The sequence below is a fragment of the Pagrus major genome, chromosome 19 (assembly GCF_040436345.1).
Source record: "Pagrus major chromosome 19, Pma_NU_1.0".
Lineage (NCBI taxonomy): Eukaryota > Metazoa > Chordata > Actinopteri > Spariformes > Sparidae > Pagrus > Pagrus major.
Genome location: NC_133233.1, coordinates 9,063,501 through 9,089,938, shown reverse-complemented (window position 1 = coordinate 9,089,938; position 26,438 = coordinate 9,063,501). Strand labels below are relative to the sequence as shown.

Sequence of the window (26,438 nt, the reverse complement as noted above, 5' to 3'; positions counted from 1 at the left end):
TCCCTCCCTTAGTACATTTGTCTATTTTTCAAGCTGTTCGGACTGTACTACAAAGTTGAGGTATTTGTACTTAAATATTTCCATTAATGCTACTTCATTCTTCTACTTATGTCTAGGGAAGTTTTACCTATTCCCTCAGCTACATTATCTGACAACTTTAATTACTAGTTAGTTCAGAAATTAAGATTTTACATAAATCATAAAATGAGTTTACATTTAAGATGAGCTCCACCTCAACTAGATGCAATTGTAATGCAGTGGTGCAACAAATGCTTCCTACACATCAATACATGCATATTCCAATGATTCCAGTATATACCATACTATATATATATATAAGAGTGAATGTCTTCGGGCCGATTTTCTACATTAAGTACTTTAATTTAGGTACATTTTGCTAACGCTACTGATGTGCATTTCCTTTAATAACATTTCGAAGACAAGACTTAACTTGTAATTTAGCATCTTTGTGGTATGGCTATTTTCATTTAACTAACTTAACTAATGGATCTGAATATTTCCTCCACAACTGTGCTTCAGCACTTTTAAAGGATACTATAGGACTCTCTATTTGTTGTTGTTTTCATTATTATGTAGATTTTTGTTTTTTTACTAGGACCATGACTTCTAACCTTCCTGTACTGAAACCAAAAGAGTCAACCTGCTCAAAGTTTCGTCATTGAGCATTGAGCAATTATAATCTTATATAGAAAAGTCTTGATTAAATAACTTTGCTGATTTAAGTCTCTCATCAGAACGTTTCAGCCACCAGCTGTGTATAGATTCCTGCACACAGCCTGCAGCAAAATGCATTACAGATTTAGTGTAATTCTGTCATTAAGTGCATGTGTTGAGAGGATGAGAGCAGGTAACACAAACACACACGGTTGGAAGTGTCATTCAGTTGATTCCTTCAACAGCAGGGAAACAGATTGCAAATGTGTAAATGAGCAATTATAAAAATAATGCTTTTTAACATCTCATTATTAACTTAAAATTTGTTAGAAATATACGGCAGTGATAATCACTGTGTGTGTGTGTGCCTGCATGTGGGTTTGTGTGATTTATATAGACACCAAGGCAGTTAATCGTCCACCAGCTTTTCTACCCATAAGCTCTCCTCACTCAGCTCTATTAGCATTCAGAATGGCTCCCCCTCCCACCTTTACACACACGCACACATGCACACATGCACACATGCACACACACACACACACACACACACACACACACACACACACACACACACACACAACATTGACTCACAGGGACAGACTGAGAATGAAAATGATAGAAATAAGTGCTTAACAATTCAGAACAACTTTCACAACTTAATCCCAAGCACATAACACAGCAGACAAATGTAGTTCCCAAGGACAGTGTGTGAAGAGACTGTCAGCAGGGGACCACGAGAGAGACAAAGCAGAAAATGTTGCTCTACTCAGAATTGGGAATCAGACTCTTTGCAAAGAAGATGAACAAAATAATCTGTCATTCAGTGTTGTTCCACGACAAAGTTTCATGCCGCATTGGCCTTTTCTTTCCCCTCTACACAAGATATCTGTTGTTTGTTCTCACCGGTATTCATTTTCTTGCCTTTCGAGTTTAATTAAGAAATGCAAAAATCATGTCTCTCCTGTTATCTCTTCTGAACAGGGTAGGAGGTGGCAGACAGTGGCAGACATTTTTTGGAAGTTGCCAACACTGTTCTCTATCTGCAGCGCTGTAACCTGAAAATGTTTAACCTGACTTGCTCTGCAGGCTGTGTGTGGATGTGCATGTGACCAGATAGTTCAGATTAGAGTTTAAATAATTCAGGCTTTAGAAGGCTGATAGCTGAAGCATTTTGTGCTGTGTTTCAGTTTTGACTACTTATATGCAAAAACCTGCCCCCTGAGATTTAAAAGTTACATTTGCCTTCAGAATTTTGTTGTTGTAAGACTGAAAAAAGCCTGTAAAGGGTGATAAAAACAGACAACAAAAAAGAGGGGGAGGAATGTGATCAAGACAACATGACATACATTACCATTCCATCACAGAAAAACCACCAGATATGACTTTTGGATGGTAGCGGCAACAAGCAACCAGACAGGACCTTCGTCGTCACATAGTTAATGTTGTGAAATGATCGCAGTTTGGTTAGGCTTAACTTACAAAACTACTTGTTTAGGTTTAGCGAAGAGAAATACTTGGTTTAGAAAAAGATCATGGTTTGGGTTCAAAATAAGTAACCCACTTTAAGACGTAAAAGATACGTTGGGTACATGACATAGTTAAATATGTTAAACTCACTGATGAGTTTTGGTTTCACACAGAACATATACTGCCGTCTCCTGAGTGAAAGTCCCGTGCTAATTCATCTCAAAAGTCAACCCCATCCTCCTCCTCGTGCAGCGTTGTTGCGCTTATATATCACCTGATTTCCTCCTTTGCTTCCCTTATAATTACTATGGCCACTAGAGGTCCTCGCCTGACAATATACGTAAATACGTTGTACCAAGCTGCTTGTACAGACGACCTATACAGCTCTTTTTCTGGTGCGGACGGGCTGCATTACGATGTTGCATTGGAATTACTGAAGTATAGCTTTGATGCATCATGTATTTCAGTAGTTAATAAAACACTAGTATCGTCTTGATGTGTTTGCACAGAGTGACATATCTTCTTTCAAAAACACAAAGCTACTTGTCAGCGTCCTTCCTTGTCAAACTGAAGTTGTCTTTCTCTGTCCTTCTCTTTTCCTCCTGTCAGGTCATTAGTAGTCACTGAGCTCGGGGTGCTCTTCATCTCTCCTCATCTCTCTAAAGTTTGTGCTTGTCTTCTCTACTCCCTCCTCTCTCTGCTCCCTCTCTCCGTGGCTAATTACTGCTCAGATGTCTTTCTAGTTTGCACATTCACCCCATCACTGCAAACAGCCCTTCAGCAAGGCTGTCCGTTCTTTCAGTTGTAAACGCATCACCTTTTTGACAAGTTTTCTTCAATTTCTTTTTTCTCACTTTAAAATGCCTTAGATGAGTAGATGAAGTTTTCCAGGGAAATTCGAAAAATCTGTTTGCTTCAGCGACTGTCGGTGCTCATCTGTCCGTTTGCCCTCTTTACCCCTTTTCCTACCACACCTACACCACCTCTACACTATCGGGGTGGCTATCCCTCTCTGCACTGCTGGTTGTGAACGTGTTAATTCTTGATTAGAGTTCACGCTTTCGACTCCTCTGATTTGCTCTGTGGAGTGAGAAATCACTTTCTCAATGAGAATAATTGAACACGGGCAGGGGGGTGCCAGCTCATTACCCACAAATCACAGGGAGCAGGGGCACCTTAGCCGAAGACAATAATGACTTCAGGGAATAAAACAGGGTCCGCCAGCGTGGAGCCGAAGCAGCGTGGGCAGCAGAGAACAAAGCTGGGAGAGGAAGATGCACACTTGTAACACTTTCTTTAGGTGAAAAAATGTTTGTGCTTATCTGCTGACATTTTTAGATGATTTAATTTATTTTTCACCGAGGGGGCAGTGTCTAGTCTTTAGAGGGACATGCTGGGTCACTGAAGGAGGAGCTTGGACAATACTAAGGCAAGGTGTTACTGTTGTATAGTTAATTACACCAGGGGCCAAAAGTATGTCTTCCTTAAATGATCATTCATAAACCATCATCACCAAAACTTGACTCCAACAAAAAGGAGAAGAGAGAAACAAACATATACAGGCAAATTAAAGTACACTCTGTAACAGCTAAGGCTAAATAGCTAAGCTCTTTTGATTCCAGACACTGAGGCACTAGATGGACTTTGGTGACTGACAGTGGCGGGTTTTCCCACAGTGCAAAGTCATTCACTCCTATTTATTTGATTTCTTTCTACTTTCTCACCCTCTCTTTCCCTCACTACTATTTTTTTAATATGCCACACATTTCCACTCTCCACAGAGTGCCAAATGAGTCCACTCTGACACAATGAGGCCCATTGTCACATTAGGCTTTTCTCACTGTTTTATAGGTCCCATTAGGGGGCCAATGCTTTTAAGTTGCTGAAGGAATGCAATAAGGCCCCGGTCGACAGTAAACATCCACATCTTGGGGCCACAGAGAAACATGAGACGGTGCTGCTTCACAATCTCGGCCGGAGAGACCCGTTTCATTTGCATCGGCCAGAGAACAAAAGCGGTCACAGTCGGATGCGAATGGAGAGGAATGAGGCAGTGTCATTTCAGAGCCAAGGAGAGGAAGGAATAGAAAGCCTCTTAAGAGAGAGGCTGAGGAGGAGAGAGTTCTTAGTGGGCCAATCAGAGCATTTCTCTTCCTCTTATACAGATGTAGTCATGGTAGCAACCCTCTTTCATTCAGATGTTACTCTGTTTTTGATTGTGCACCATTTCTATCCAGTTTTCTATCAATGTTGGATATAGAAAAGCAACTTATAAAGGATATATACAGAGACATATGTGGCAACATAAGTTAATTTTAACGGTCTTGCAGCCACATCATAATCAAGACGTTACCTAAAACTTTAGCTTTACTAACAATTACTGCAAAACTACTATGTATCCACCAACTGTTAATTGTTCTGTCATAATGTCCTTGAACGTCATCTACCTCGTCATTTAGTGCTCATCCCTTTGGGAAAGAGATTCCTGTAAGTTAAGGTGACTCTTAAGTTCACTGAATAAAGCACTGACACATGGTGGTTTTCACTTCATGTCAGTATGACGATGAACTTACTAAGACTTTAAATTTGCTTTAGATACAGTAGAAAATCAGTCAAAGCAAACATAGCCACCTTTATTCTCCCCAAAGGTTATGCTGTTCTTATCTTGCAAGGTGAAAGTACAAAAATATAGTTGGAAATGTCTTCTGATAAGAAGCTGGTACATCCCACTCTCCTGGGAGACAAATTATATCGCGCTTGATTGCAGTAGCTGACTATATACACATGCAGTAGCTTTCATAAAGACACCATTATGTTACCAGTGATAGATTACCTATCTCAAGCTAGTTTTAATCCTCATATTTCAACGAAATGAATGGACACCATGGGCTGCCTCGAATGTCTGAAAACATTGAAAAATCAGACTTTGGCATACTTTTAAAATTCTTCTGCAGTAAAACATGCAAACTTACTAGTATAATCCTCTGAGCGCCTCATGGCTGGATGCCCACATTGCATTTGGAACATCTCAGATGGAGGTAATGGTTTCATTCCAGCAAGGAGCACCTCTGTAATGGGCCACACTTCTCCCTGCAGAGAAGTTCTCCATTGGAATTTTCTCCTCTTTATGGCTTAGGTATACAGGCCATGGGAGCTGTTGTGTAGAATAGGACCCCCGCTGAGCTCCATCACAACATACTCCAATGTTCCCGCATGCATCCATGATTTCAACCAGAACCATGCTGACAGTCTTTTCCATTTATAAACAGTGTAGTGGCTTTGCTTCTTGGGATGTGTGGCATAAGGTGAACCTGCTGATGGTGTTTTATGATACATGATTGGCTGAAATATGAACAGATACCTTAATATGTGAGCTAATGGTACCCTGTGTGTGCTCTATTTGTGTGTTATAGGTGCACATGTACAGTGTTTAAATGCTGCAAATTGACTATCCACGCTGCGGTCTGTCTTGTTTGTTGTGAGACTTGATGATTTACCCATGCTCTTATCTTATCACTGATTGTAATCACTTGTTGAATTTAGCCAGTACATTATCTTAACCAGCACACTCCTTTGATCAATTGATACTTTGTCTAATCTTGCACTCAGAGCCACAATGCATGCAAAAAAACACCTATTTATATAAAATAATTACAAGATTGTTTCAATTTGATCCTTTCTTTGCTTCCTCCTTCCTCCACCCTTCTCCACTAAAACACACAGCCCTGCCGCCCACCCACACCCCATAACACCTTCCTGGGGCCCACTAGATTGCTGTGGCTGTGCCTGGAGTCTTTAGGGACCTCTCTTCATTACTGGCCCTCCACAGGCCCCTCATCTCCACACGGCCCTCTTCATTTAGCCCTGGCTGAGAGCAAGGACTCGGCTAAATGGCTTTCTGTCTGCACCTTATCCAAGAATTCCAGCTTCCAATTAAAACGAAATGGAAAGCACCCCCCCTTACTCACCCCACACTGCTCCCATGACACCACGGATGAATCCCCACTAACCACCCACCTGCTCAAACAAGACAGCAAACAACAGCTCATCTGTGGAATAGGCCGCTCAACCTCTGTAATAACTCACCGCAATGTGTACCAAGGCTTTACTTGCTTTACCACTTAATTATTCATAGTTCAACATCATTCACCCTCATTCCTTCTTTCTTGTTCATGTTCAGTGCATTTAGAATTTGGGGTCACAGCGTGTTAAAACACCCTATAGACCCTGGAGGAGATTCCAGTGTGAATAGCTCTTCCCCTTTGCTGCCATTATTACCTGCTGTTATGACATTTGCATCACAGTAACTGTTGTATTAAATAGTGAGGATGACAATTTGGCCATGCAGGCAGTGTAGTTTATTGGCAGCCACCGTGCTACTCAATAAGTCAGTGTGATTCTGACTCGCATAATTGCAGGAGCCGCTCCTGAAAATAATAATAATAAAATAAAGAAAACATATTTAATTACAATCCAGATCCAAACCACGGGTGCTCTCATTGAAATTCAAACACCCTCAATTATTTCAACGGGGGTAACATTCACTCACTGACCTTCACAGTTTGAAAGATGGATTAAACGTTCTGAACAGTGGAAAGCAGTCTGTCCTCCCACTCAATAACCTCAAAATGATGATTAATCTGTGAAAAGCACCATAGAGCTCTTTTTAATGCATGGGTAAAGACCCAGGATTCAGCTGGGACCCTCCGCTCAGCGGGGCTGCACACTCAACCCCCAGGATTATCTGTTCAGAATCACCCCCCTTCACCTAAACCAGGTGTCTGGAAAGTCATAATTTCCTTTTGAACCATTTCTTTATGCACCAGAAACACCAAATCTGCTTTTATCACCCCTTTGAAGTGCCATTCTAATGCAAAATGCCATGCACATATGAACTCTTTGAAACACTTCTACAGCATTCAAACAACATTATTCACAGAGCTTGTAAGAATAAGAAGTGCTCTGGACAAAAGCCGGTGACGATAACTCAATTGGCAGTAATTCCTACCCGTTTGAACCTCCGGCTCTCTGGTACAGGAGTGGTCTGCTCCGTTGCGGCCGTTATTGATGAGGTTTGGAAAAAGTCTCGGGCCTCTCCGTCCGCTTTGGGCCTTTGTTATTGACCTGGTGATTGATTTAAGCCCTCATAATTAGCAGGCCTAATTTAATTAAAGTGCAATTTAACGATACAGTGGGCAAAGGCAAAGGCAGCTGTGTCATTGATAGATCAGCCCGGGCCTGATATGAAACAGGCGCTGGCAGATGATGTATTCCACACACAGCAGGTCTATCACTGACAGAGGCAGAGACAAAAGGAGAGACAAAGATGGTCGCGGAGAGACAAAGAAGGAGAGTGAGTGGCGCAATGAGAGAGACAGACCTTTGTTTTTCTAAATATCAGCTCCACAAACAGCACCGTCCGTCTCTCACCCCCACCCCTCCACATCTCGCTGCTCTCCATCCTGATGTGGACAAATGCAGCCTCACATCTCTGATCTAATTTGCTTAACAGCATTAGGAACCTGTCTGTCCCTATAATTCGCCTCAAGTAAATCCACGTCAGAGCCTAAACTTCTATGAGCCAGAAGCCATGTCTGTTCCAAAACAAAACAGAGACAGATTTAAGGCCTAGGGATCTTTGTTGATTAAAAAGATGTATTGTGATGGTGAAGTTATATTAAACTTGACCAATTGTGTCTCTAGCAGGAAAATATGTAATAGATATAGAGATATATTAATAGAGAAGAAACATAAGTTAAGTTATCATTTAGTTTCATCATTATTGGGATTCAGTTTTGGGTTCTCACCTAATCCAAAGACAAATTTATTATATAAAAGGGTGAATAACATTGGCATTTTTTTAAAGGTCAGTTAAATACAAAAAATCTAACTTTTTTATGTCTTCCACAAGATAAATGTTTCCTGTTTTACACAATATATTGCTAGCATTAGCTAATTATGAGGCCTTATGGCTATGAAAATGGCATAAAAGATGCTGCATTCTTAAGTCATGCTGCAGAATCTTCTTCTGTCATTCCATACAAACTTCCTCGAATTTCACAGTGATTAAATGTTTATCACTGCTGTTGTGTCGTGTATATACATACACTGGCACATGCATACAGACGATATAAACATACCCACAAGAGAGTAGGGTAAGTCCAGACTTTGCTGCCGGTAGCGAAACATTCTTTCCAATTTTCCACGTTTCTCAAAAATGTAGCAATGATTCCAATTCAGAGCAGGTTCTTGATACCCAACCCCACTCCCCACTGTCCTAACCTAGCACAACAACACATATTTGACTCCCTCTCCTCATTATCAAAAGGAATAGTACATCTAATCTGGAATGCAAGTGCCCTCCTTTGAACAAGGCTGGAGCCCATGGGTGCGGGGTGTGAAATATGAAAGACAACACATGTCCTCATCAGAGGACAGGCATCGCCTCGGCTTCTCCCGTTGGCACACAAACATAGGACCGTAGAATGGTAACCTCCCTCTCTCTTTCTCTCCCCCTCACACATACAAAGCAAGAGATAGCAGACGCCGAGGTCACACGGCTTTGATTTCCTTCCAGATCTGCCGTTTCCTGTCCAACAGGGAGCTAATAGTTTGCCAAACAAATATAGTCTAATATAGTACGCACTACGCTGTATATTTTGTGTACAGCTCCCTTTACATCAACACAATAAATCCTAATTTGCTTTGTATCGAAATCACCATGAGCTTATATCATTGTGATCCTTAAGATCGTAACAATGTAAAGAAGATAAGAAAGTCTGCCTAAACTGTTTGCCTCTCTGCTGACACCCATTAAGTGCCATTCAGGGAACTTGTGGTTTGACTGAAGGAGGTCATTATGACCCTCTCATCATCCACTAACCAGTTTAACTCTCCGTCCAGCCTTTTATAATGTTCCCTTATCCCCAACATAAATGTTCATAAGTGTCTCATAATCTTTGTCCTTGTGACATATTGGTTGTTTTAATGGCATTGGAGTTTGATGGGCGTGGGTTTTTGGAATAAAGCGTTAAGGAAGGTGGAAAGGGTGTGGTCCTCTGGTACAACAGTCATGTCCAGTTTATTCAGAGGCCATTTTGGTGCATAATTTAGCCCTAATGGCAGTTTCCTCTGAGGGAATGGATACAACGGATAAAAGACCTTCTGTAACATTAAGAATACCCCATGTGTGATGAATTCTGTCACAGGTACCGCCATCCTACACACTGCATATACATCCATTGGCAGTTGGTGAGGGCTGTTGCTCTATTTTGAAGTACACACGCTCGGATCATCTGTTACTCGAATGTAGGTGTCCAAGGCCATAAAGCCTCTTTTAACTGATAATTGAAAAAAATGAGTTTCTGGCTCCGGTTAAGATGGAAAAATATTGGTAATTGCTTGGTGAGGTCAAAGGAACTTTAATAGGACTATTAAGAGTTATTACTGGCAACTTGTCTGTGTATGTCAGTGCCATTGTGCAATGCAGCGGTACTGTGAAGTCCTGTTTGGTCCTGTCTGTTGTACAGTGTTTAGTTGAACTGCATTAACTGGAGGTAATGAGGGCACAATTATGGCTCCTTAACCTTTTGTGGAGCCTCGCCTGCTTTTTTTTATCCTGCTTGCTGAAAACAGATTATTTTCACATGTTGCCATCGTTTGTTACCTTTGGCTGCTTTAATGTTTTCACAAGGGGCGTATGTCACCTTGCACAATTATTTTTCCATATGTTTAGCTGGCCAGATCAGGAGGGTGAGAGCCGTCTTTGTAAATATTTCAACAGTCATTTTGCTAAATGCTCTGCTCAAATTGCTTGTTTCCTTTATTGTTCATACAGTGAACACAGCACCTCGATCATTTTGAAACAATTTTATATCCTGTTCTTTGGCCTCCATTGTTCTGTGGGGCCTATCGTAAGTGCATGTGTGACATCATCTGACAGGGAGTCCTGTTCTACTCATGGAGCTGTCACACAGATGTGGACCTCAGCCCTAAAGGAGGGGTGGTGGCCAGAAACACACCATTCCCTGCAACCTTTGGACCTGTCCTTGTTAAGCCCTTGGCGGCAAAGATCAGCTCAGGAGGGAGTCCTCGCCCTCTTCCCTCCTTTCCCCTAACAACTACATGTTGTACTTGCCCATAGCAAATGGCATGACGCATACACACATGCTTACAGTAGGTGTCCTTTAGGACAGTGGCTGATGGAGGATGACAGCTCCTCAACACACACCCTTTGCCCCAACCCTCCAGCATTGGCCTTCAGTTTGTGTGTGTGTGTGTGTGTGTGTGTGTGTGTGTACAGCTTTTCCCTCCTGAGCAGACAGCTGCTACCTCCCGCCCATCCTCCCACTTTATTCCTTCCTTACGGTTCTAACCTGCTTGTCCATTTGAAGGTAACAAGACTCTGCACTTTGCTCTCTCTCTCCCTCTCTCTCTTTCTCTCTCCCTCTTCTTCTTATATGAGTCTCAATAATCTAATGCTGCAGCTGTCCGATGGCCAAGCCTCTAACACTTGCTTCCCTTCTTTGTTAAGGGGGATGGTGGATTTTTGGCCACAGATCAGGGATCTGAGCCCTCACCACTGCAGGGGAGGAAGGGAGAGAGGTTGGGTAGGGAATGAGGAAAGGAGGGAGGGAGGGGAGGGAGGGAAGTAGAGAGAGAGAGAAAGAGAGAGAGCAAGCTAGAAATGAGTGCCATGGTGAGTTGAAAAGCCTTGTTGCTTCCCCACTCCACTGGTTACCAAGGGATCAACGGGGTGCTAAAAGCACTCAGGGGAGGAAGAAGTGGTGGGTTTTTAGAGGGGAGGAAAGAGGAGACTCAGAATGACGGAGAGACAAAGAAAAAGAGAACAGAGGGTGAGTGGAGGGGCAGAGAAAGATGGATGTATATTTAGCCTGTGTCTCTCCTCTGCTGTCACTCAGTGCTTGGCTCTGCCACTGACACGAGGACAGACAATAAGTGGACTGGCAGTGAATATAAAGGGCGATGGCTTCCTCTGCTGCCCCTGGTCACAAGGAGACACTGACCCCTGTAATACTCATGCAACACTGAGTCAGGCCATAGCCACGGGGTTAACATTTGGGGGGACCAAATCTTCCACCCCAGAAAAAATTAACACATAAATGGAACTTTTGATTTATTAACCAGCTAATGCACAGAATGTTTGCTAGGTAACCAACAATAACTGGGACAATAACCATTCGCGTAATTACTAAAACGAGAATGCATTAGGCATAAAGCACTCTGTGTGATTGTAGCACCGCCCCAGGCAAAATACCAAGTTTGTAGAGAGTCCTTATTCCCATTATTACCTTAGAGCCATTATTACCGCAATACTGGAACCAGTAGTAAAAATAATGGCAATGTGTTAAGTTAATTTTATGATTTATGATTCTGATCACATTTGTTAATAATTATTTCAGACTGTGGTGCATGGTTGCCTGTTGTAGCATAGCAAATTGTTTTTTATTTATATTTTTTAGATAATTATATTTGGGGGGACAATTTGAGCATAATTGAAAATTGGACAGACGTGTCCCCTATAATTATAATTATGGCCCTGCATTAAAGGAAGAAGTGGACTTCATTGCAATAAATGTCAATCTTAACAAGTAATTATTTATCTTGTAAGTGCTTTGTATTTGTGTGGTTAAAACACAGACTTTGTCCAGTCTCACATTTTGAAGAGGCTATATCCTTGCTGGTTGATATCCCTGGTCTTAACTCTAATGAACCACAGTGGCCACTTAAACACTGTCTTGTGAGTCAAATGGCAAGTGTCAGTCATGTCTTTGGAAACAGACGTGTTGTGCATTGAATTATGAGAATAAAAACACAATGGCTGTGAAAATGTGCTCTTACATCAAAACACTAGAACAAACAGAACCAGTGGTGTAAGACAGAACTATTATCTGTGTCAGCTACACAGTTTACATATGTCAGTATCTGGATCAGGAGGGTATGAGGCTGATCACTGCACTTTCATCAATGAGAAAACACTTAAGAAAGTTCTTGAAACAAGTGAAAATCTCAACATGTTTGTAGATTCTTCCTCTTTGAACAAATCATTATCTTCTCTGTCCCATTACTCTCATTCACATCTCATTTTCTCTCCTCTTTTCTCCATTGCCTCCTCACTCGGGTTTGTTCACTCATGAAATCTCCTCCTTTTTCATCACCAAGTTCTTCTTTCCTTTCGTGCCATTTTCACACTTTTCACATTTTTCACACTGGAGTATACCTGAATAGAAATATCACCTTTCTCTGGTGCTGCTCTGATATCTACCTGTGCCATTTTATGGTGATTTCACCTGTCAAATTCACACACTCAACCTGCTTACACTGTCCTTTTGGCCTGGTGAAATTGAAAGATGCCTTCCCCTTGATGCTCTGACCATAAAACTCACAGATAGTGTCTGTCCTTATTCTTTATTCCATCACGTCATATCTGTAGTTTTTCTTGCATTTAAGCAGATGCACGCCACAACCGATTGCAACCTACAGGAGCAAACTAAAAGACAGGAGATTGTTGCTGAGAGCTGCTGTGACTGAAGTTAATTACATGTCACTTTGTGTGATGATACACTGTGAATCAGCTCGCCTCTCATATCATTTTGCTGTCTAATGAGACAAAGGCATCGAGCACCATCATTGCATGTAAAAATAGCCTTTTTAAAGTCAACATTATTGTGGCTTTCATACCTATGTTTCTGCATGCCAGGCTTATATAATATACCTATATGGCCTTATATTAATTGTTCTTGTCTTATGGATTTCCACAGGTGGCCAAGTACTGTTCATTGTGCACAGCATATATGTGCATGAAAAAAATCCAACCAACCTACTTGGGAGGTTTTCATAAAAGGCTTTGTACAGGCCCTGTGAGGCATCTATGACCTCAGCTGACATGTAATTAAAGGCGTGGGTGACTGGTTGACTGACTCATTTTCATATTGGACGGTTAGAGAGGGGAAACAGACAGGTAGGGTGAGTTGAGGTCTCCTAAGGTAGGCTGCTGATGAAATTTTCATGCCCCCCATCCCACCCCACCCCCGACTCTAATAAATAAATTGGGGACAGAGTCTCCCTGTACAACGCCTGAGTGTCGTCAAAGATATCCTGGCCTCTGAAAAGGGTTGAATCCATTTCCATAAAGTAACCAGGAAGGCACAAAACCTATTTGGATGTGCTTGACATTTTAGTAAAAGAGAGAGAAAAAGCAAGGTGAGGGGTGAGGGCGGGGAAATAGCAGCGGCTAACAAAGCATTTCAGCAGACCCTCCAAAGGAGGCAAAGTGCTTTCTGGGTTCCAACAAGCTTATACACACAGAGAAAAACACACACAGTCTGCCGCTTTGGTCAGCAGTTACTAACAGGTCTGGAAGCAAAATCTGAAATTACCCTCTCCTTTTAAAATGAAGAAATGTTGATGTTCAGTGTGCTTGTCACTTGTTGATGAAGCATCTCCTGTAACTAACCTTCAGCAGATGATAATTTGATATTGGACCCTGTGTTATTAAATATGTCTCCCTCCTATTCTACATGCAGCATGTCATCACTGCGTGTAAGTGCCCTGCTCAATCTGCACCATCTCCATAAAGAGAGCTCAGATAAAGATTTTATTCCCCATTAAGGAGAGCATGAAGCTGCTCTGTCTGGTCCCAGAGCCTAGTTAAGACCTCAGATGTCTGACTCGCCTGTAAAAGCCGCCGCCTCCCGGCCCTGCTGCCTAATGGCCCTGAAGGAAGATGAGTAAATGAAATGAAGAGAGTGAGAGAAACAAATGACAGCGGCCGCGACCACTTTCCTTCACTCTAGACCTGATCGCATCACCGCAAAAATCCGGCAGCGGTGCCATGCCCCAGGCCAGACCTGATTGATTGAACAGGATCAATCGATCAGGGCCACTTTGTCACTACAGTCACTGAAGAGTTTGGCTGGGGAGGGATGTTTCTACAGCATCATCAGCGCTCCCATACTGAAAGTCTCTTTTGATTTAGAATAGAGGCCGTTACTTGTTCCTGCAGGTAATTGGATTAAAAGCCAGAAAGAAGATATAGGCAGGAGAGGAGGAGATGCAAGCACAGCCAAATAGACATAATGACGGAGAGAGGGTGAGTTTTATTTTACTTTGCTGCAACAGTCTTTAATGATTTATCTTTTTTTTTTTTTCTTTTTAGGAGGAGGAGGAAGAAGAGCGAAGGAAACAAGAAAGGAGGATCGAGCGGATAGAGCCAGTCGGGAGGGCTGATTCCTCATTGGAACATTCACCTGTGTTAAACCTAGAGTGAGTCATCCCCAACAAACATGTTGAATGGATTACCTTGAAATTTGGTACACATTCATGTTCCCTATAGAGTTGTAACAACTTTGGGGATCCCTCAACTTTTCATATAGCTCCATCATCAGTTAAAAGCTAGGGCCGCAGCTTTTCTGTGTTTAGTTCTCATTTGGAAATGTTAGCATGCTAACATGCTAAATTAAAATGCTAAACGTGTAAAATATTATTCTTGCCACCACTGCATGCTTATTATGCATTGGTATTGTGAGCATGTTAGCACGCTAATGCTTAGCATTTATCTCAAAGCACGCTGAAGACTCTTTGATGCTTTGTGCCACACACATTTAATTCTATTTCATATGGGACTGCTGCTTGAATCACAAAACCTGGACAAATACAATAAAAAAAAAAAAAAATGCATTTGTAGATACTGCTAGAATCATGGTGAGCTGTGCTTTAATTCATCACAGTGATACCAGAAAGGTTAATCATTGCCAGAACATCATCGCTAAACACCTAAACACATATTATCACATGACAGTGACACAGAGTGTACATAAGGACCACGCCTTCTTCCATCAACATCAGAACACGCATCTGCATCAACGGCTGCTTGTGTTCATTTGTCTTCACGTCTTTATCCACACAAATTAACCTTCTCCTCCCTCTCCTCGCTTCCTCACACATTTTTCAATTAATCTGTTCTCTTTTAGCGCAACAATCTGATCTTAATCACTTAATTGGAGTCTCCATTTGGGTCCCTAATCGACCCTGAGGTCCACCAGCCTGACTTAGTAATGGATGACTTTATATAGGCACAAACACAATGCAGCCTCCACCAGTAAGGCCACACCGACCCCCATCCCATACATCCCATCAGCGTCTTGTCATGTTTGACTGTTGTCTTTTACAGCCTGCTTTTCTACATTTTCTTGTCATTCCTATTATTTGTTATTCATGCATGTCTCCCCCTTCCTCCTCCTTCTTCTCGTCCTCTCGGCCTCATCCATCATCGTCCTGTAGAGGCATGCTCAAGCCGGTCGAGGTGTCCAATGAAGGAGGGCCCCTGGGGATCCACATAGTGCCTTTGAGTTCACAGGATGTCAGGTAAAAAAGAATAAAATAAAATCTGAGAATCAGTGCAGCTTAATGTGCAACAATAACTAGTTAGTTGCACCATCCTATTTGTCTCCTGCATCCTTTGGTATGAAGCCCTGTGGATGTTGCTTTCTTTTAACTTTTACTCATCCTTTCACTCATATTTTCCCCTACTTTCTCTAAGTCTCAGCTCTCTGTTCTCCCTTATTCGACTCTTCTAATATGTTACTCCAGGCTGCCTTTTTCACTGACTTTGAGTCTTCCGGCCATCTTATCATCTTATTTTTGTGAGTCTCGCTGCTGAAACACCACGCCCATACCCAGCACCGCTCTTTTCCCACAGCTCTAAAGCCCCCAGTGGCAAGGAGAACAGATGAAAGTAGTTTTGCTCTTGACTGCACAGTTTTTTCAAGTTGAGTTACACTTTTATTTAATTCTAACCTATGTGAGTCACAACAGTGTCCGCTCTGCCTTGAAGGTGATTCGGACTGCTTCCATTTGCCTTTTTTTTTAACTGATAAGGAATATCGATGACAGGGGACAAGAGGAGGAATGAATGCATCCCAGTTTATAGTTATTCCAGAAAAAATAAAGGACAGAGGAAGTAGCCAGATGTAATCAAGCTAAAAGCTTGTGTAGAACACGGATCCCTGCTGCATGCTAAGGGACTGGCACATCACCAAGGGGAATGTGACTACTCAGCGCTGAGGAGAGGGAGGCAGGGGGATGAGGTGAAAAGACAGAGTGAGGAGATGAAATGGGATGACATTTGAGGGAGAGAGGGAGGACGGCTGTCATTGAGGATTGCCGCGTATCATTTCTTTGGGACACTAATCCTATCGCTGTTTATAAGCAGGTGTCAGGAAACTATATTTAGCTTTGACATCGTGTCATTGACTCTCTCAGAAGCTGTGACACTTTGCGTTATCCTGAGTCAGAGATGGAAAATAATGACTCACAATGAGTCGCACCAAGTGATATTGCTCAAATAAAGTTCAAATCCAACAGTTTATTAGACATGCTTTTATCCTTAAGCTCCTCTGTATTCCCACTAAATCAGACTGCATCTTGTAAGATATAGCAGTAATGCTGCATGGCCAGTAAATTTCTTCTCCATCAGCTAAGGTCGGCACTAATAGCTATCAGAGCCTTCAATTAACTTGAGACATGATAAGACTTAGCGTCTGGTCAGTGGGTTGATGCTAATGGCCTGGCCCAGCTCTTTCCTGTGAGCTGTGAGCTAGGACAGGAGGCATTAGCCTCAGCGGGCTGTCATTAGTGTCTAGACCAGGGCCATGGGGGTCAGACAGCCAGCGAAACCAGACAGCAAACAAGGAACTGCAGGCACTCCAGCGCCGGCTGCCCGCATTCTGCTTCACTGTACTGACATCAAGTCAGATCCAAGCACGAGGAGGAGACAGCTACAGGAGAGAGCTTTGAGTCTCTGAAAGACTGGAGACTTAGAGTTCCAGTAGACACTGTCTCTCTCTATCTCTTTCTCTCTCTCTCACACACACTAAGAAACCTGAAAATGAACTCAGCTTGTGAAGTTTGTCAACAGTATGGACTTATCTTGGGATATGTGCTCCCATACAGGCTCTTACACACTTGCACACAGTGCTATCACGCAGAGCTGATCTCTTGGAATTCTGTGCAGACATAAATATGCTGTACATCTGCACACACAGACGCACATACAACCCACGCAGATGCATTCTTTGCTTAATGAACTTCTCATTCCATGACCAGTTTCAATTGTAAACAAACTGTGGACATAATTGCCGTGCATAAACAGATCCTGATTGGATTATTATTTGATTAAAGGCAGTAGATGAGCGCAGGTGGCCATGCTCAAATCATTTCTCAGCACTGCTGCCCAGCCACAAGATGGAGTAAAGCCTTACAGTACGATAATTTTTGTGTTCAAGGGAAAGTGGGACTGATGTTTTTCTCCAGAGTCTTTGGACTACAAACTCCTTGTGCTTATATTTGGCAACTAATACATTCACTGACTTGTGAAAATGCCATTTAGATTTTTCTTTAGCTCTTCTGCTCTCCCCACCTAACTGTTTTGTATCTAAAAAACCTATTAGTGTGAGATGGGGAGGAATTGAGATGGTGGCAGTACATTACAGTCATCACAATAATAGTGCTTTTACAAAATCATCTTCTTTAAATCTCTAAAAGATGCAGCTCTATCCCCAATCCTCCCTGCTGCTGCTTTGAATACTGATCAGGGATCAACCGAAACTCCTTTATCTACTGTCTCTTGTCTGCTACCAGATCAGAAGTCATTAGAGTGTGTCCACGGTGTAATCTCCATGCGTAATACTTTGTTTTCAAGCTGCCAACACTTATGGAGATAAAGCACAATCATGTCCACTTCCACAGCACCCGCAATTACTCTCTGTTCAACACACTTAAGCTGACCTGGCAACGCCAGATCACACACCGAGAAAGAGGGAAGGGCCTTTTGTGATCTTTAATTTCAACTTAATGCTGAACCATTTACCCTGTTGAGGAGCTGAGATGAGTCTGCGGTGTGAGCGTGTACGTCCACATTATGCAGCCAATTAGAGCAATGTCCTGAAAGTGGCCCTGTTTGGCTGAAATGCTAAAGAGCTCTGCAGATCTGCCCTTGATGTCTGCGGTAAACAGGGTCACAATTTAAATGTGCTGCTGTTTATGTGTCCATTGAAACGATAGGGAGTAACCGAGGATTATGAAAAGCACGCAGCTTATGTCCTTGCTACTGATGAGCTGTCGATTGCAGTACAATTTACTATATCTTATAAATCTTACATTGGCTTCTGAATAGTTCTGGCTCTGATATATTTCATCATTATTTTTAATTTCCCAAAAGTAAGCCTCCAAACTTTTTGTCAGTTTATGCAAGGACACGAGACGTTTGCACTCAGTCTACCTGCTACCTCAGGCATCTGGCGCCTTAGAGACGGATGGAGTTTGTAGTTCTGCTGTGCGAGCGCACATCAGATCTCTTTGCATGCGGTTATCCTCAGGGCCTAACTAAAGCCCCAAAGGAGCTCACTGATGTATTTATTTAGAGGAGGGAGCGAGGGGGTGTATTTGAAGGTAAAGGTTGCCTTTTTTTGAGGAGTGCTGAGATGGCACTGCCGTGGAACTGTTTGGGTATTTATTACAGCACTGCCGGCGCTCGTCTTAAGCTCCAGTGAAGGCAACTGCAGCGTTTCCTCTGAAGCCCTAAGATGATCTCTTAGCTGTTGGTGTGGATTACCTCAGACAACCCGCCCTGTCATTCTCTCAAACCTGCCCACAGAAAGGCAGACAGAGTCGGGGACAGAGGCATGGACAGAGGCTTAAAATTTAGTTAGTAATGCAGTGCTTCTTCAGGCCCCAGGAAAGTGCAGGTCTTTATCCAAGCTTAAAGTTTGGAAACTTTACTTTTAGTGACAGCAGCGTGCAAATGTACAGAACATTACAATAGGTATAAAGTTTGGAAACTTAATTACTTTCCCCAACTTTAAAAGTATTATGATAGTTAAACTGAGTAGTTAACTTTGATGTTTTCATATTATCTTTCAGATGAGCTCACTGATAAAACAAAAAGAATAAAACAACCCAGAAAACTCTATGAACTCTTCATACTTGTTTACTCATTTCCCTTCTCATTTACTTAATTCTTTGGATAATGTCAATCACGTAGCTTTCTTTAATATTCACCTCTTTTCCCTCCTCCATGTCTTCTTCTTCTAGACGTCTGTGGATTGTCATTACCTTTTATGGATGCAGGGGACAAGGCTTGCAACTTCCCTGCTGTTTTTTTTTGACTGTGTGTGTTATGATTGCTGCAGTATGTGTCAAAATGTTCTATATGTGAGATGTTGCATGATCATTTTCCAGGACTCAGGGCTTGCTTGTGAAGCGCCTGGAACGCGGGGGCAAAGCGGAGAAGGAGCGTCTCTTTAAGGAGAACGACTGTATCGTCAAAATTAATCAGGCAGACATTCGCCACCTGCGCTTCGAACAGTAAGCTCAAAAGTTTGCGGTCTATTAATGATTATATATGAAGTATCCTCTTGTCTCTGAAATAAAAATGTCCTCTCTCAGTTACTCTTGAAATAATTCCAGGAGGTCCTCTTCTTGTCAGATGCACCCTGCTGATTTAAATTTCTTTCACTACATCCAGAGCTGGGATTGATCATGTGATACTGTTTGCTCGGTGATACAGTTCACACTGAGAGCACTGTGTTGGACGTTAAGTGCAGTGAAAGTAAATAGTGTTGCTGTTGATAAGTGGAGCCTAAACTGCAGTTTGACACAACGCCCACACAGCTTCACAATAAAAAAGAAATATTACTGTCTGTGTTGGTCATCCTTTAATAGGTCTCAGTGACCTGCATTCCTTCACCACAGCTTCACCCTCTGATCCAAAACTGCTGACACTCTTTTCTTGATTCATTTCTATCGATTCATCGCTACCCTTCATTTCCTAAAGTGGAATGAAGATATAAACCTGGGACTATCCAACCATTTACCCAAAGCCACCCTTCTCCCTCTCACACACGCAGGCTGCATGCATGCTCGTGCGCATACTTGCACATGCCCTGACACACACACACTGCTACACTGAGCTATGAAGTGTTATCTACACCTGTATGTGTGTGTGTGTGTGCAGGTGTGTGTGTCAGGCTGAGAAATAGATTACTTTTGGAGTCAGTGTGTGGAGGTCTGCTTGGCTCTTTCCCTTATCATCTACTGCTCCACAGGAAGATATCGCCCAGATTCCTGCCAACAAAGGCCCAGCCTACAGTCAGACTGGGCTGGACACCATCATCTAAAACGACTGGGCTTAAAGCCACCCTGCTGGATGATTGGCAGAAACTGAAACCAAGTTTTGGAACCCCTCTGCATTCAGAAGTAGAGTTGGAGACTATTTTTTTCATTTTTTTCTTTAACAACTCTATCACTGTGAAAATATATTATTTTTTTTAAGCAAGACATGCTTAGATTTTTGTAACTGACTTTGGCAAAGAGAAGAAAGTCTCTCCATCGGCATGTAAAACTCCTGACGATCACGGTTACCTTACCACATTATGTTAATGTGTTCGCCCGACTGTGTACAAAGCCACTAAGGTTTTAGGATCCTTCTTTTTTTCTTTTCAAAACGATGCTATTGTCATTAGTAAACATCCCAGTTTCCTTCCGAGCCTTTTCTAGTGTGAAAGAGGCTTACAAACCAAATCCACAAGGGAGTGATGTTTTGTCGCGTTCCGCAGTTACCCTCCCCTGCCAAACACATACTCCTCGCCGGCATCCAAATGCATATGATGTTTGTGATTCTGCATGGAAATTAGGTGAAGGAGCTAAACTTTCTTCGCCAGCCTTCACCTCCCACTCCCCCGCCCCCCTCCCCCGCTTGATTGTGTGCTGCACAGAGTGACAATTTAAAGTGATAGTGTAATCTCCTTGGATTGTTTTGCATGGGTAAATATTTTGAGGCGCTTAATCTAACTGAATGTAATGATGCATTGATGGGGTGATTTATTATTCAATCAGACCCGCGTGGAGGCTGATTGCTGGAGTGATGGCACTTTATATGTGCAGGTGGGAGTGTACACACACACACACACACACACACACACACACACACACACACACACACACACACACACACACACACACACAGACTCCCTCAGTCATCATCCCTCAATGTGCACATGTGAGTGATTTTTCTAAATTACCATAGGAATAAGGATGGGAAAGACCAAATCCTGCAGAAGTGGCTTGGTACGGCGTGCGCGCCTTGCCTCTGTGACACAGCTTGAATGAAGTGCTGTCTGTTGTGGCGGGAGCAGCTTAGCGGCTATCATTTGAATCAGCATGGTATTACTGGTGCTGTAATGGGGGTCTGGAAACAGGAGGTGGGATTGTTGGAATCCAGACATCCACCGTGCCTCCGGCCCCTAATGCTGAAGCGTGGCTCGCTCCTGGCCAGTCTATCTATATGCTAAGTGCCACCAGCAAATCCAGACTAAACAATTCTTGCGTCTGGGAATGATGTCGAGCTCTTGTCTTGGCTTATTTGGCCCCAAAACTTGCATGAGACTCAGTGTGTGTTTTGGCTTTTTTTCCATTATATTGTGTGTTAGAAATGAAGTGTGTGTCTGCTTTGTTTGGAATCGTATTGTCTGGAAAGCTTCCTTGATGCATGATTCATCGCCTCTGTTATGATTGTCGTGTCCACTCATCTCTAACCACACACAGACTACTACACTATAGGGGGACTTCTCATACAGTAGGTTTCACTGGGATAATATAGAATACACAATATATGATGTTCAATCACTGAGTCACCATGCTTATCTCTTTCCTTCCTTGATGCTGGTAATTATAGATAATGTAATTTCTGTCCTCTGCTGCTATGTTTCTGAGTAACCCTGCAATTGGACATGTTAACCGCAACTCTCCCTATCACATCTCAAACATACAGTGTAACATGGCCTTCCTTATCCTTCTCTATCAGTCAAGCTATGATAGTACATTACTGTACTTGTATCTCTTATCATGTTGAAGCTAATTTATTTCTGTCTGCATGACCTTCCGTCTCTCTCTGTATTACGTCCAGAGCCCAGAACATTTTCAGGCAGGCCATGCGTTGCCCGGTCATCCTCTTCCACGTGGTCCCCGCAGCCATGACAAGGCAGTACGAGCTGCTCTCAGCCCAAAGTGAGCTCAGCTCTCCCCAGTCCCACAGAGTCCGCTTTAGCCAAGACTCTCAGCAGTCTGGGGACAGGTCCAGTCTGGTGTCCAGGTCTGGACCACAACCAGGCCTCAACCACAAGTAAGTTTGACAGCCTTTTTGTTTTTTGTAATTTGAGGAGAGTTACCTTGTGTTTCCCTGTGCAGCAAACATGCTGCAGTTGAATGGCTGTTAAGACAACCAGCACCGAATTTGAAAACCAGATAAAAACAAGACACACACAGAACCATTAATTGAAAGTTGCCTCTCTGTCCAACCGGTTGATTGGAAAAATAACAAAAGTTCTTGTTTGTGCACATGATTAGGCAAAGCAGTCTCAGGCTGCCACAAATCAAATGAATGCAATTCTGTTTTAATTACACCAGTCAATTACTTTTTCTTAATATGTTCCCTGTGAATATGTCAAAGTTTAAAAGCCGCACAATAAAAGGCGAGAGAGCAGTTTAATACTAATTTGTACCTGAGATCTCCACATCTACATCGCTGATCATCTTGTTAAAAGCCCATTTCATCTACCTGCGATTACTATTCATTTCTGTAATGTCTTTGGCCTAATTCCAGAAAGCTCAACATGTGGGTCCTTGTCTCCAGGTTTATGGTATTAATTTCACTGATATAAAATCATCTATTCACGCTCTGTGTGTCTCTGTGAGACATTAGTCAGTATTCTCCATAGACATAATCACTTGATGCTGAAAGAAAGTTTTTGTGCATCTTACTTTACATAATAGCAGCCTGACAGATGATGGCTATATAAGTAGAGCCCTTGATATTAGCTCAAAGTAAAGAGAAAACAAACAGATTACTGTACATTGACAAGAGGCAGACACAGCGCAGTTAAATCAAATTGGCAGCACAATATCAGAACTTTCACAAATTAACAACCCTAACCCCACAAGCAATTTGTCAACCAATAAATTATTGACTGGACAAGAGCATTTTCATAAACCGACTGATCCATGGAGAGGGCAAGGTCCAGCCTTCACGTCCTAAGCTGCTGTTACCATCATTGTTGTCAATAGTGGCCAACTATAATATCATTATGAATTAATTTGTTCTTCCTGATGTTGGTTGTTGTTGAAATTGATGCTCATGATTATTTGTAGAATGCTGATATACCACTTGTTAACTGAAAAAAATACAGTAAATACCAAAGATACCAAAGTAGCATGCTGGAAATGTCGAAGGAACTGAGCTCCTGCTTTCTACCTCTCCACACGGTCTATTTATGTCAGTGAAAACAAATCAAACTTTGGTCTTTGTCTTGCTCTGTAGCCAGCAGGGACCCCTGGCAGGAAGCACTCCGGAGCCGAGCCGACGGTACACCACGTTACCCCACACCTTGGTCTCCAGAAGCTCATCAGCCCCCTCCCCCTCCCTGCAGCGCAGGATAAGCACAAACCCGTCCAGCAGCTCCTACCTGAAGAACAAAGGCCGCAGATTCAGCATCCAGCTGAGGAAAGGTAAGAACCAGCACGCACCTGAAGGCATGCTTGCATCTTTCAGTGTTTTCATGAGAAAGTTACGATGGAAATGTAAAAACTTCTGCAGAAGGAAGGAATCGTCACACACTATTTTCGTGGAGGCACAAGCACTTGTATGGCTGCTTGATCTTAAGATTTGCTTTGCCCGTCTGTGGGGTATTTTTGTGGGAGGATGGCACAAACAGGAGGGATATTCATTCAAGTGAGGCAGCATAAAGCAAGAGACTTCGCACTCAGAATAATCTTTTCTGAATCAGTCTGTTTTTGACTCAGTGTCACTCAGCTGCCACTTTGGTGGCTGATTGGACATACAATCAAAACGTACAGAAATAACATAACAATGCCTAAAATGTAAATGAAGTATTTTATTTAAATACATGTTGCAGAATAAAAGTCAAGCAGGAATTTCCGTAAATCAGTCTGCAGTTATCAGTAAGTGAATATGAATGACTCTAACAGTCTCTATTGTTCAAAGCTGCTTTATACTCGATTCAAATCTTCTCCTTCAGCAGCCAACTTAAGCCAGCAGGAAAGATATGTTGATAAATCTGAAGCCCAGAGGCATTATCCAGAACAGTCCAGTGTGTTAACTTTTTATTAAATCTCATGCAAATGACAGCAGGCTGCAACACACCTCCACACACATCAAATGGGTCCATTGTAACTTGGTATTCTGGTCATTTAAAAGGACATCATATTACCAGAGTTGTCCTGTGTCACAGCCTTCTTTACAAGTTTTAAAGAAACTTTCGGTTGCCCATGTTTTATAATTGGAATGCATTATGAAGCAAACGCAGCTTGTGACATTTTAAGATATGATGTAACCATTTGCAATATGAGATACGGTGGATTTGACTGAATTATCATCGGTTTGATGCGATCATAAACAGCTCCACTATCTTTTATAATTTATTCTATCATCACGGTAGCAATTAAAGGTTGAAAAATAAACTTTAAGAGAGTCCCTGCACCCAAAACCTACTGCTTTGTGCTGAGAGTACGTTTTTAAAAAAGGGCCCAGAAAGATTGACAGTGGTTTGACTTTGCTTGCAGCCGTGCAAAAATAAGAATGTCTTTTTTTAAAACAGATTAGAACTGCTTCAACATTTCTGTCAATCCCTTCATTGACAAATTACTTCCGGTCTTACCAGCAGAGAGTTAAAGAAGAACTCTGTGTAACTGATATCACAGCATCAAAGTGCGCAGGTTCTGTTTTGTACGGGAGCATATTTTATACAAGCCTGATTCAGATGCATTCTACATTTAACTGCACTTAAAGCTCACTTTAAGACACAAACATACAGTTGCACTAATTCGTTCATCAATCAGCTGATGTGACAACCATAAAGTAGTTTATCCCCTAAGTGACAGCAGATACACATAACACCTGTCTCTCTTTCTATTTCTATCCCTGCCTCCATCACCCATGTTCCGCTCTGTCACTCCTCCTCACTCCTCACTGAGACAAAGGAGACAAAGGGCCACATCATCATCTGTATGCATTTATTTTCTCCTCAGTAAAGAATAGGCGGAGGAAGACGACCTTAAATCTTTAGGAATTATTTAAAAATCTCTGCTTGCCTTTAGGCTTTGTTTAAAAAATGAGTAGGCTAAAAGCAAACACACATATCTGCTTCTTGTGGTTTGATGCACTCAGGCTACATCACCGTGGTCTTGTGGTTGTAATATTAAGATTCAGCAATCAGTCTGTTACCAGCTGAGGTCGGGTTGTTTGCGGACTTGGACAGGCCTTTGATACCAGAGCAGTTGTATCTTAGCCAACCATTGTGGTGGGTTTACTGCCAGACTCCATCTCATTTTCGTCACTCCTCTATCTTCATATGCATTGGCGAGCAGTTGGTTGTGAAATGAACCAGTGCTGAGGTGACTTGCCTGCTCTCTCTCTCTCCTCTTTGCTCCTTTTTTTTATCTGTCAGTGGGAGCAGATGTTTCGATGAAAGCTGGCACCGAGGCTGTAACAGCGAGCTTCAGGGAATAGTGCGGCAAGTGAGGGCAGCAGCGCAGGCTAAATGCAACACACTCTGGGGAAATGCAGTCACAAGCTGCTCTAATATGTTTGGCGAAGGTCCCCGAGCACTGCGAGCATAGTTTCAGAAGCCTCAGACAGTTTGGGGCTGCAGTGCAAAGTTAAATATTTTTGTTTATAACGATAAAATTCCTCTCTTTTTTTTCCGCACACAAGCCTCTCATTTAAGCGAAACCAAGCTGTGGAGATGTTGGTGCTGCTCCAGCCACAAGACTTGATGCCAGTACTTTAGTTTGTTTTCCCTAGCCACATTACTTCATGGTCTAATTGAACACCAGTCATAACTCTCAAAAGTCTGCTCTGGCCCAAGTGACAGAAATGGTTTCTCAGATTATTGCTCATGATTTAAATGGGGCTTACCAGATTGGATGTGCCTCGCTTGTAAACTTCAAGACGCAAAATCTAAATGGAGAAGAATTATTGTCCAAATGTTGTTGACATGGAAATTTAACTGAGCACTAAAATAAGACAGAGTCGAAGGAAATGTGCATCAGAAATCCATTTTGACAGTTGCATTTGATTACCATCCGATTTTATCACTACTAATGTACTTTTAGAAAGGCTTCAGCAGTTTTGTTGTTGACTCTGTCTAAGTGGCTCCGAGTTCCGAGTGGTGGGAGCAGATCTTGCCTGGCAAATTAACAAG

At 42.3% G+C, this 26,438-nt stretch overlaps 1 protein-coding gene across 1 annotated transcript in view; it reads left to right on the top strand.

Moving 5' to 3' along the window:
- LOC141014502 (partitioning defective 3 homolog) overlaps positions 1-26,438 on the top strand; it is a 357,805-nt gene that overhangs the window by 152,435 nt on the left and 178,932 nt on the right. The window contains exons 6-10 of the mRNA XM_073488320.1: positions 14,321-14,427; positions 15,445-15,528; positions 19,402-19,527; positions 22,127-22,342; positions 23,537-23,724. Coding sequence (XP_073344421.1) covers positions 14,321-14,427; positions 15,445-15,528; positions 19,402-19,527; positions 22,127-22,342; positions 23,537-23,724 — 721 coding nt within the window. The remainder of the gene's footprint in view (positions 1-14,320; positions 14,428-15,444; positions 15,529-19,401; positions 19,528-22,126; positions 22,343-23,536; positions 23,725-26,438) is intronic.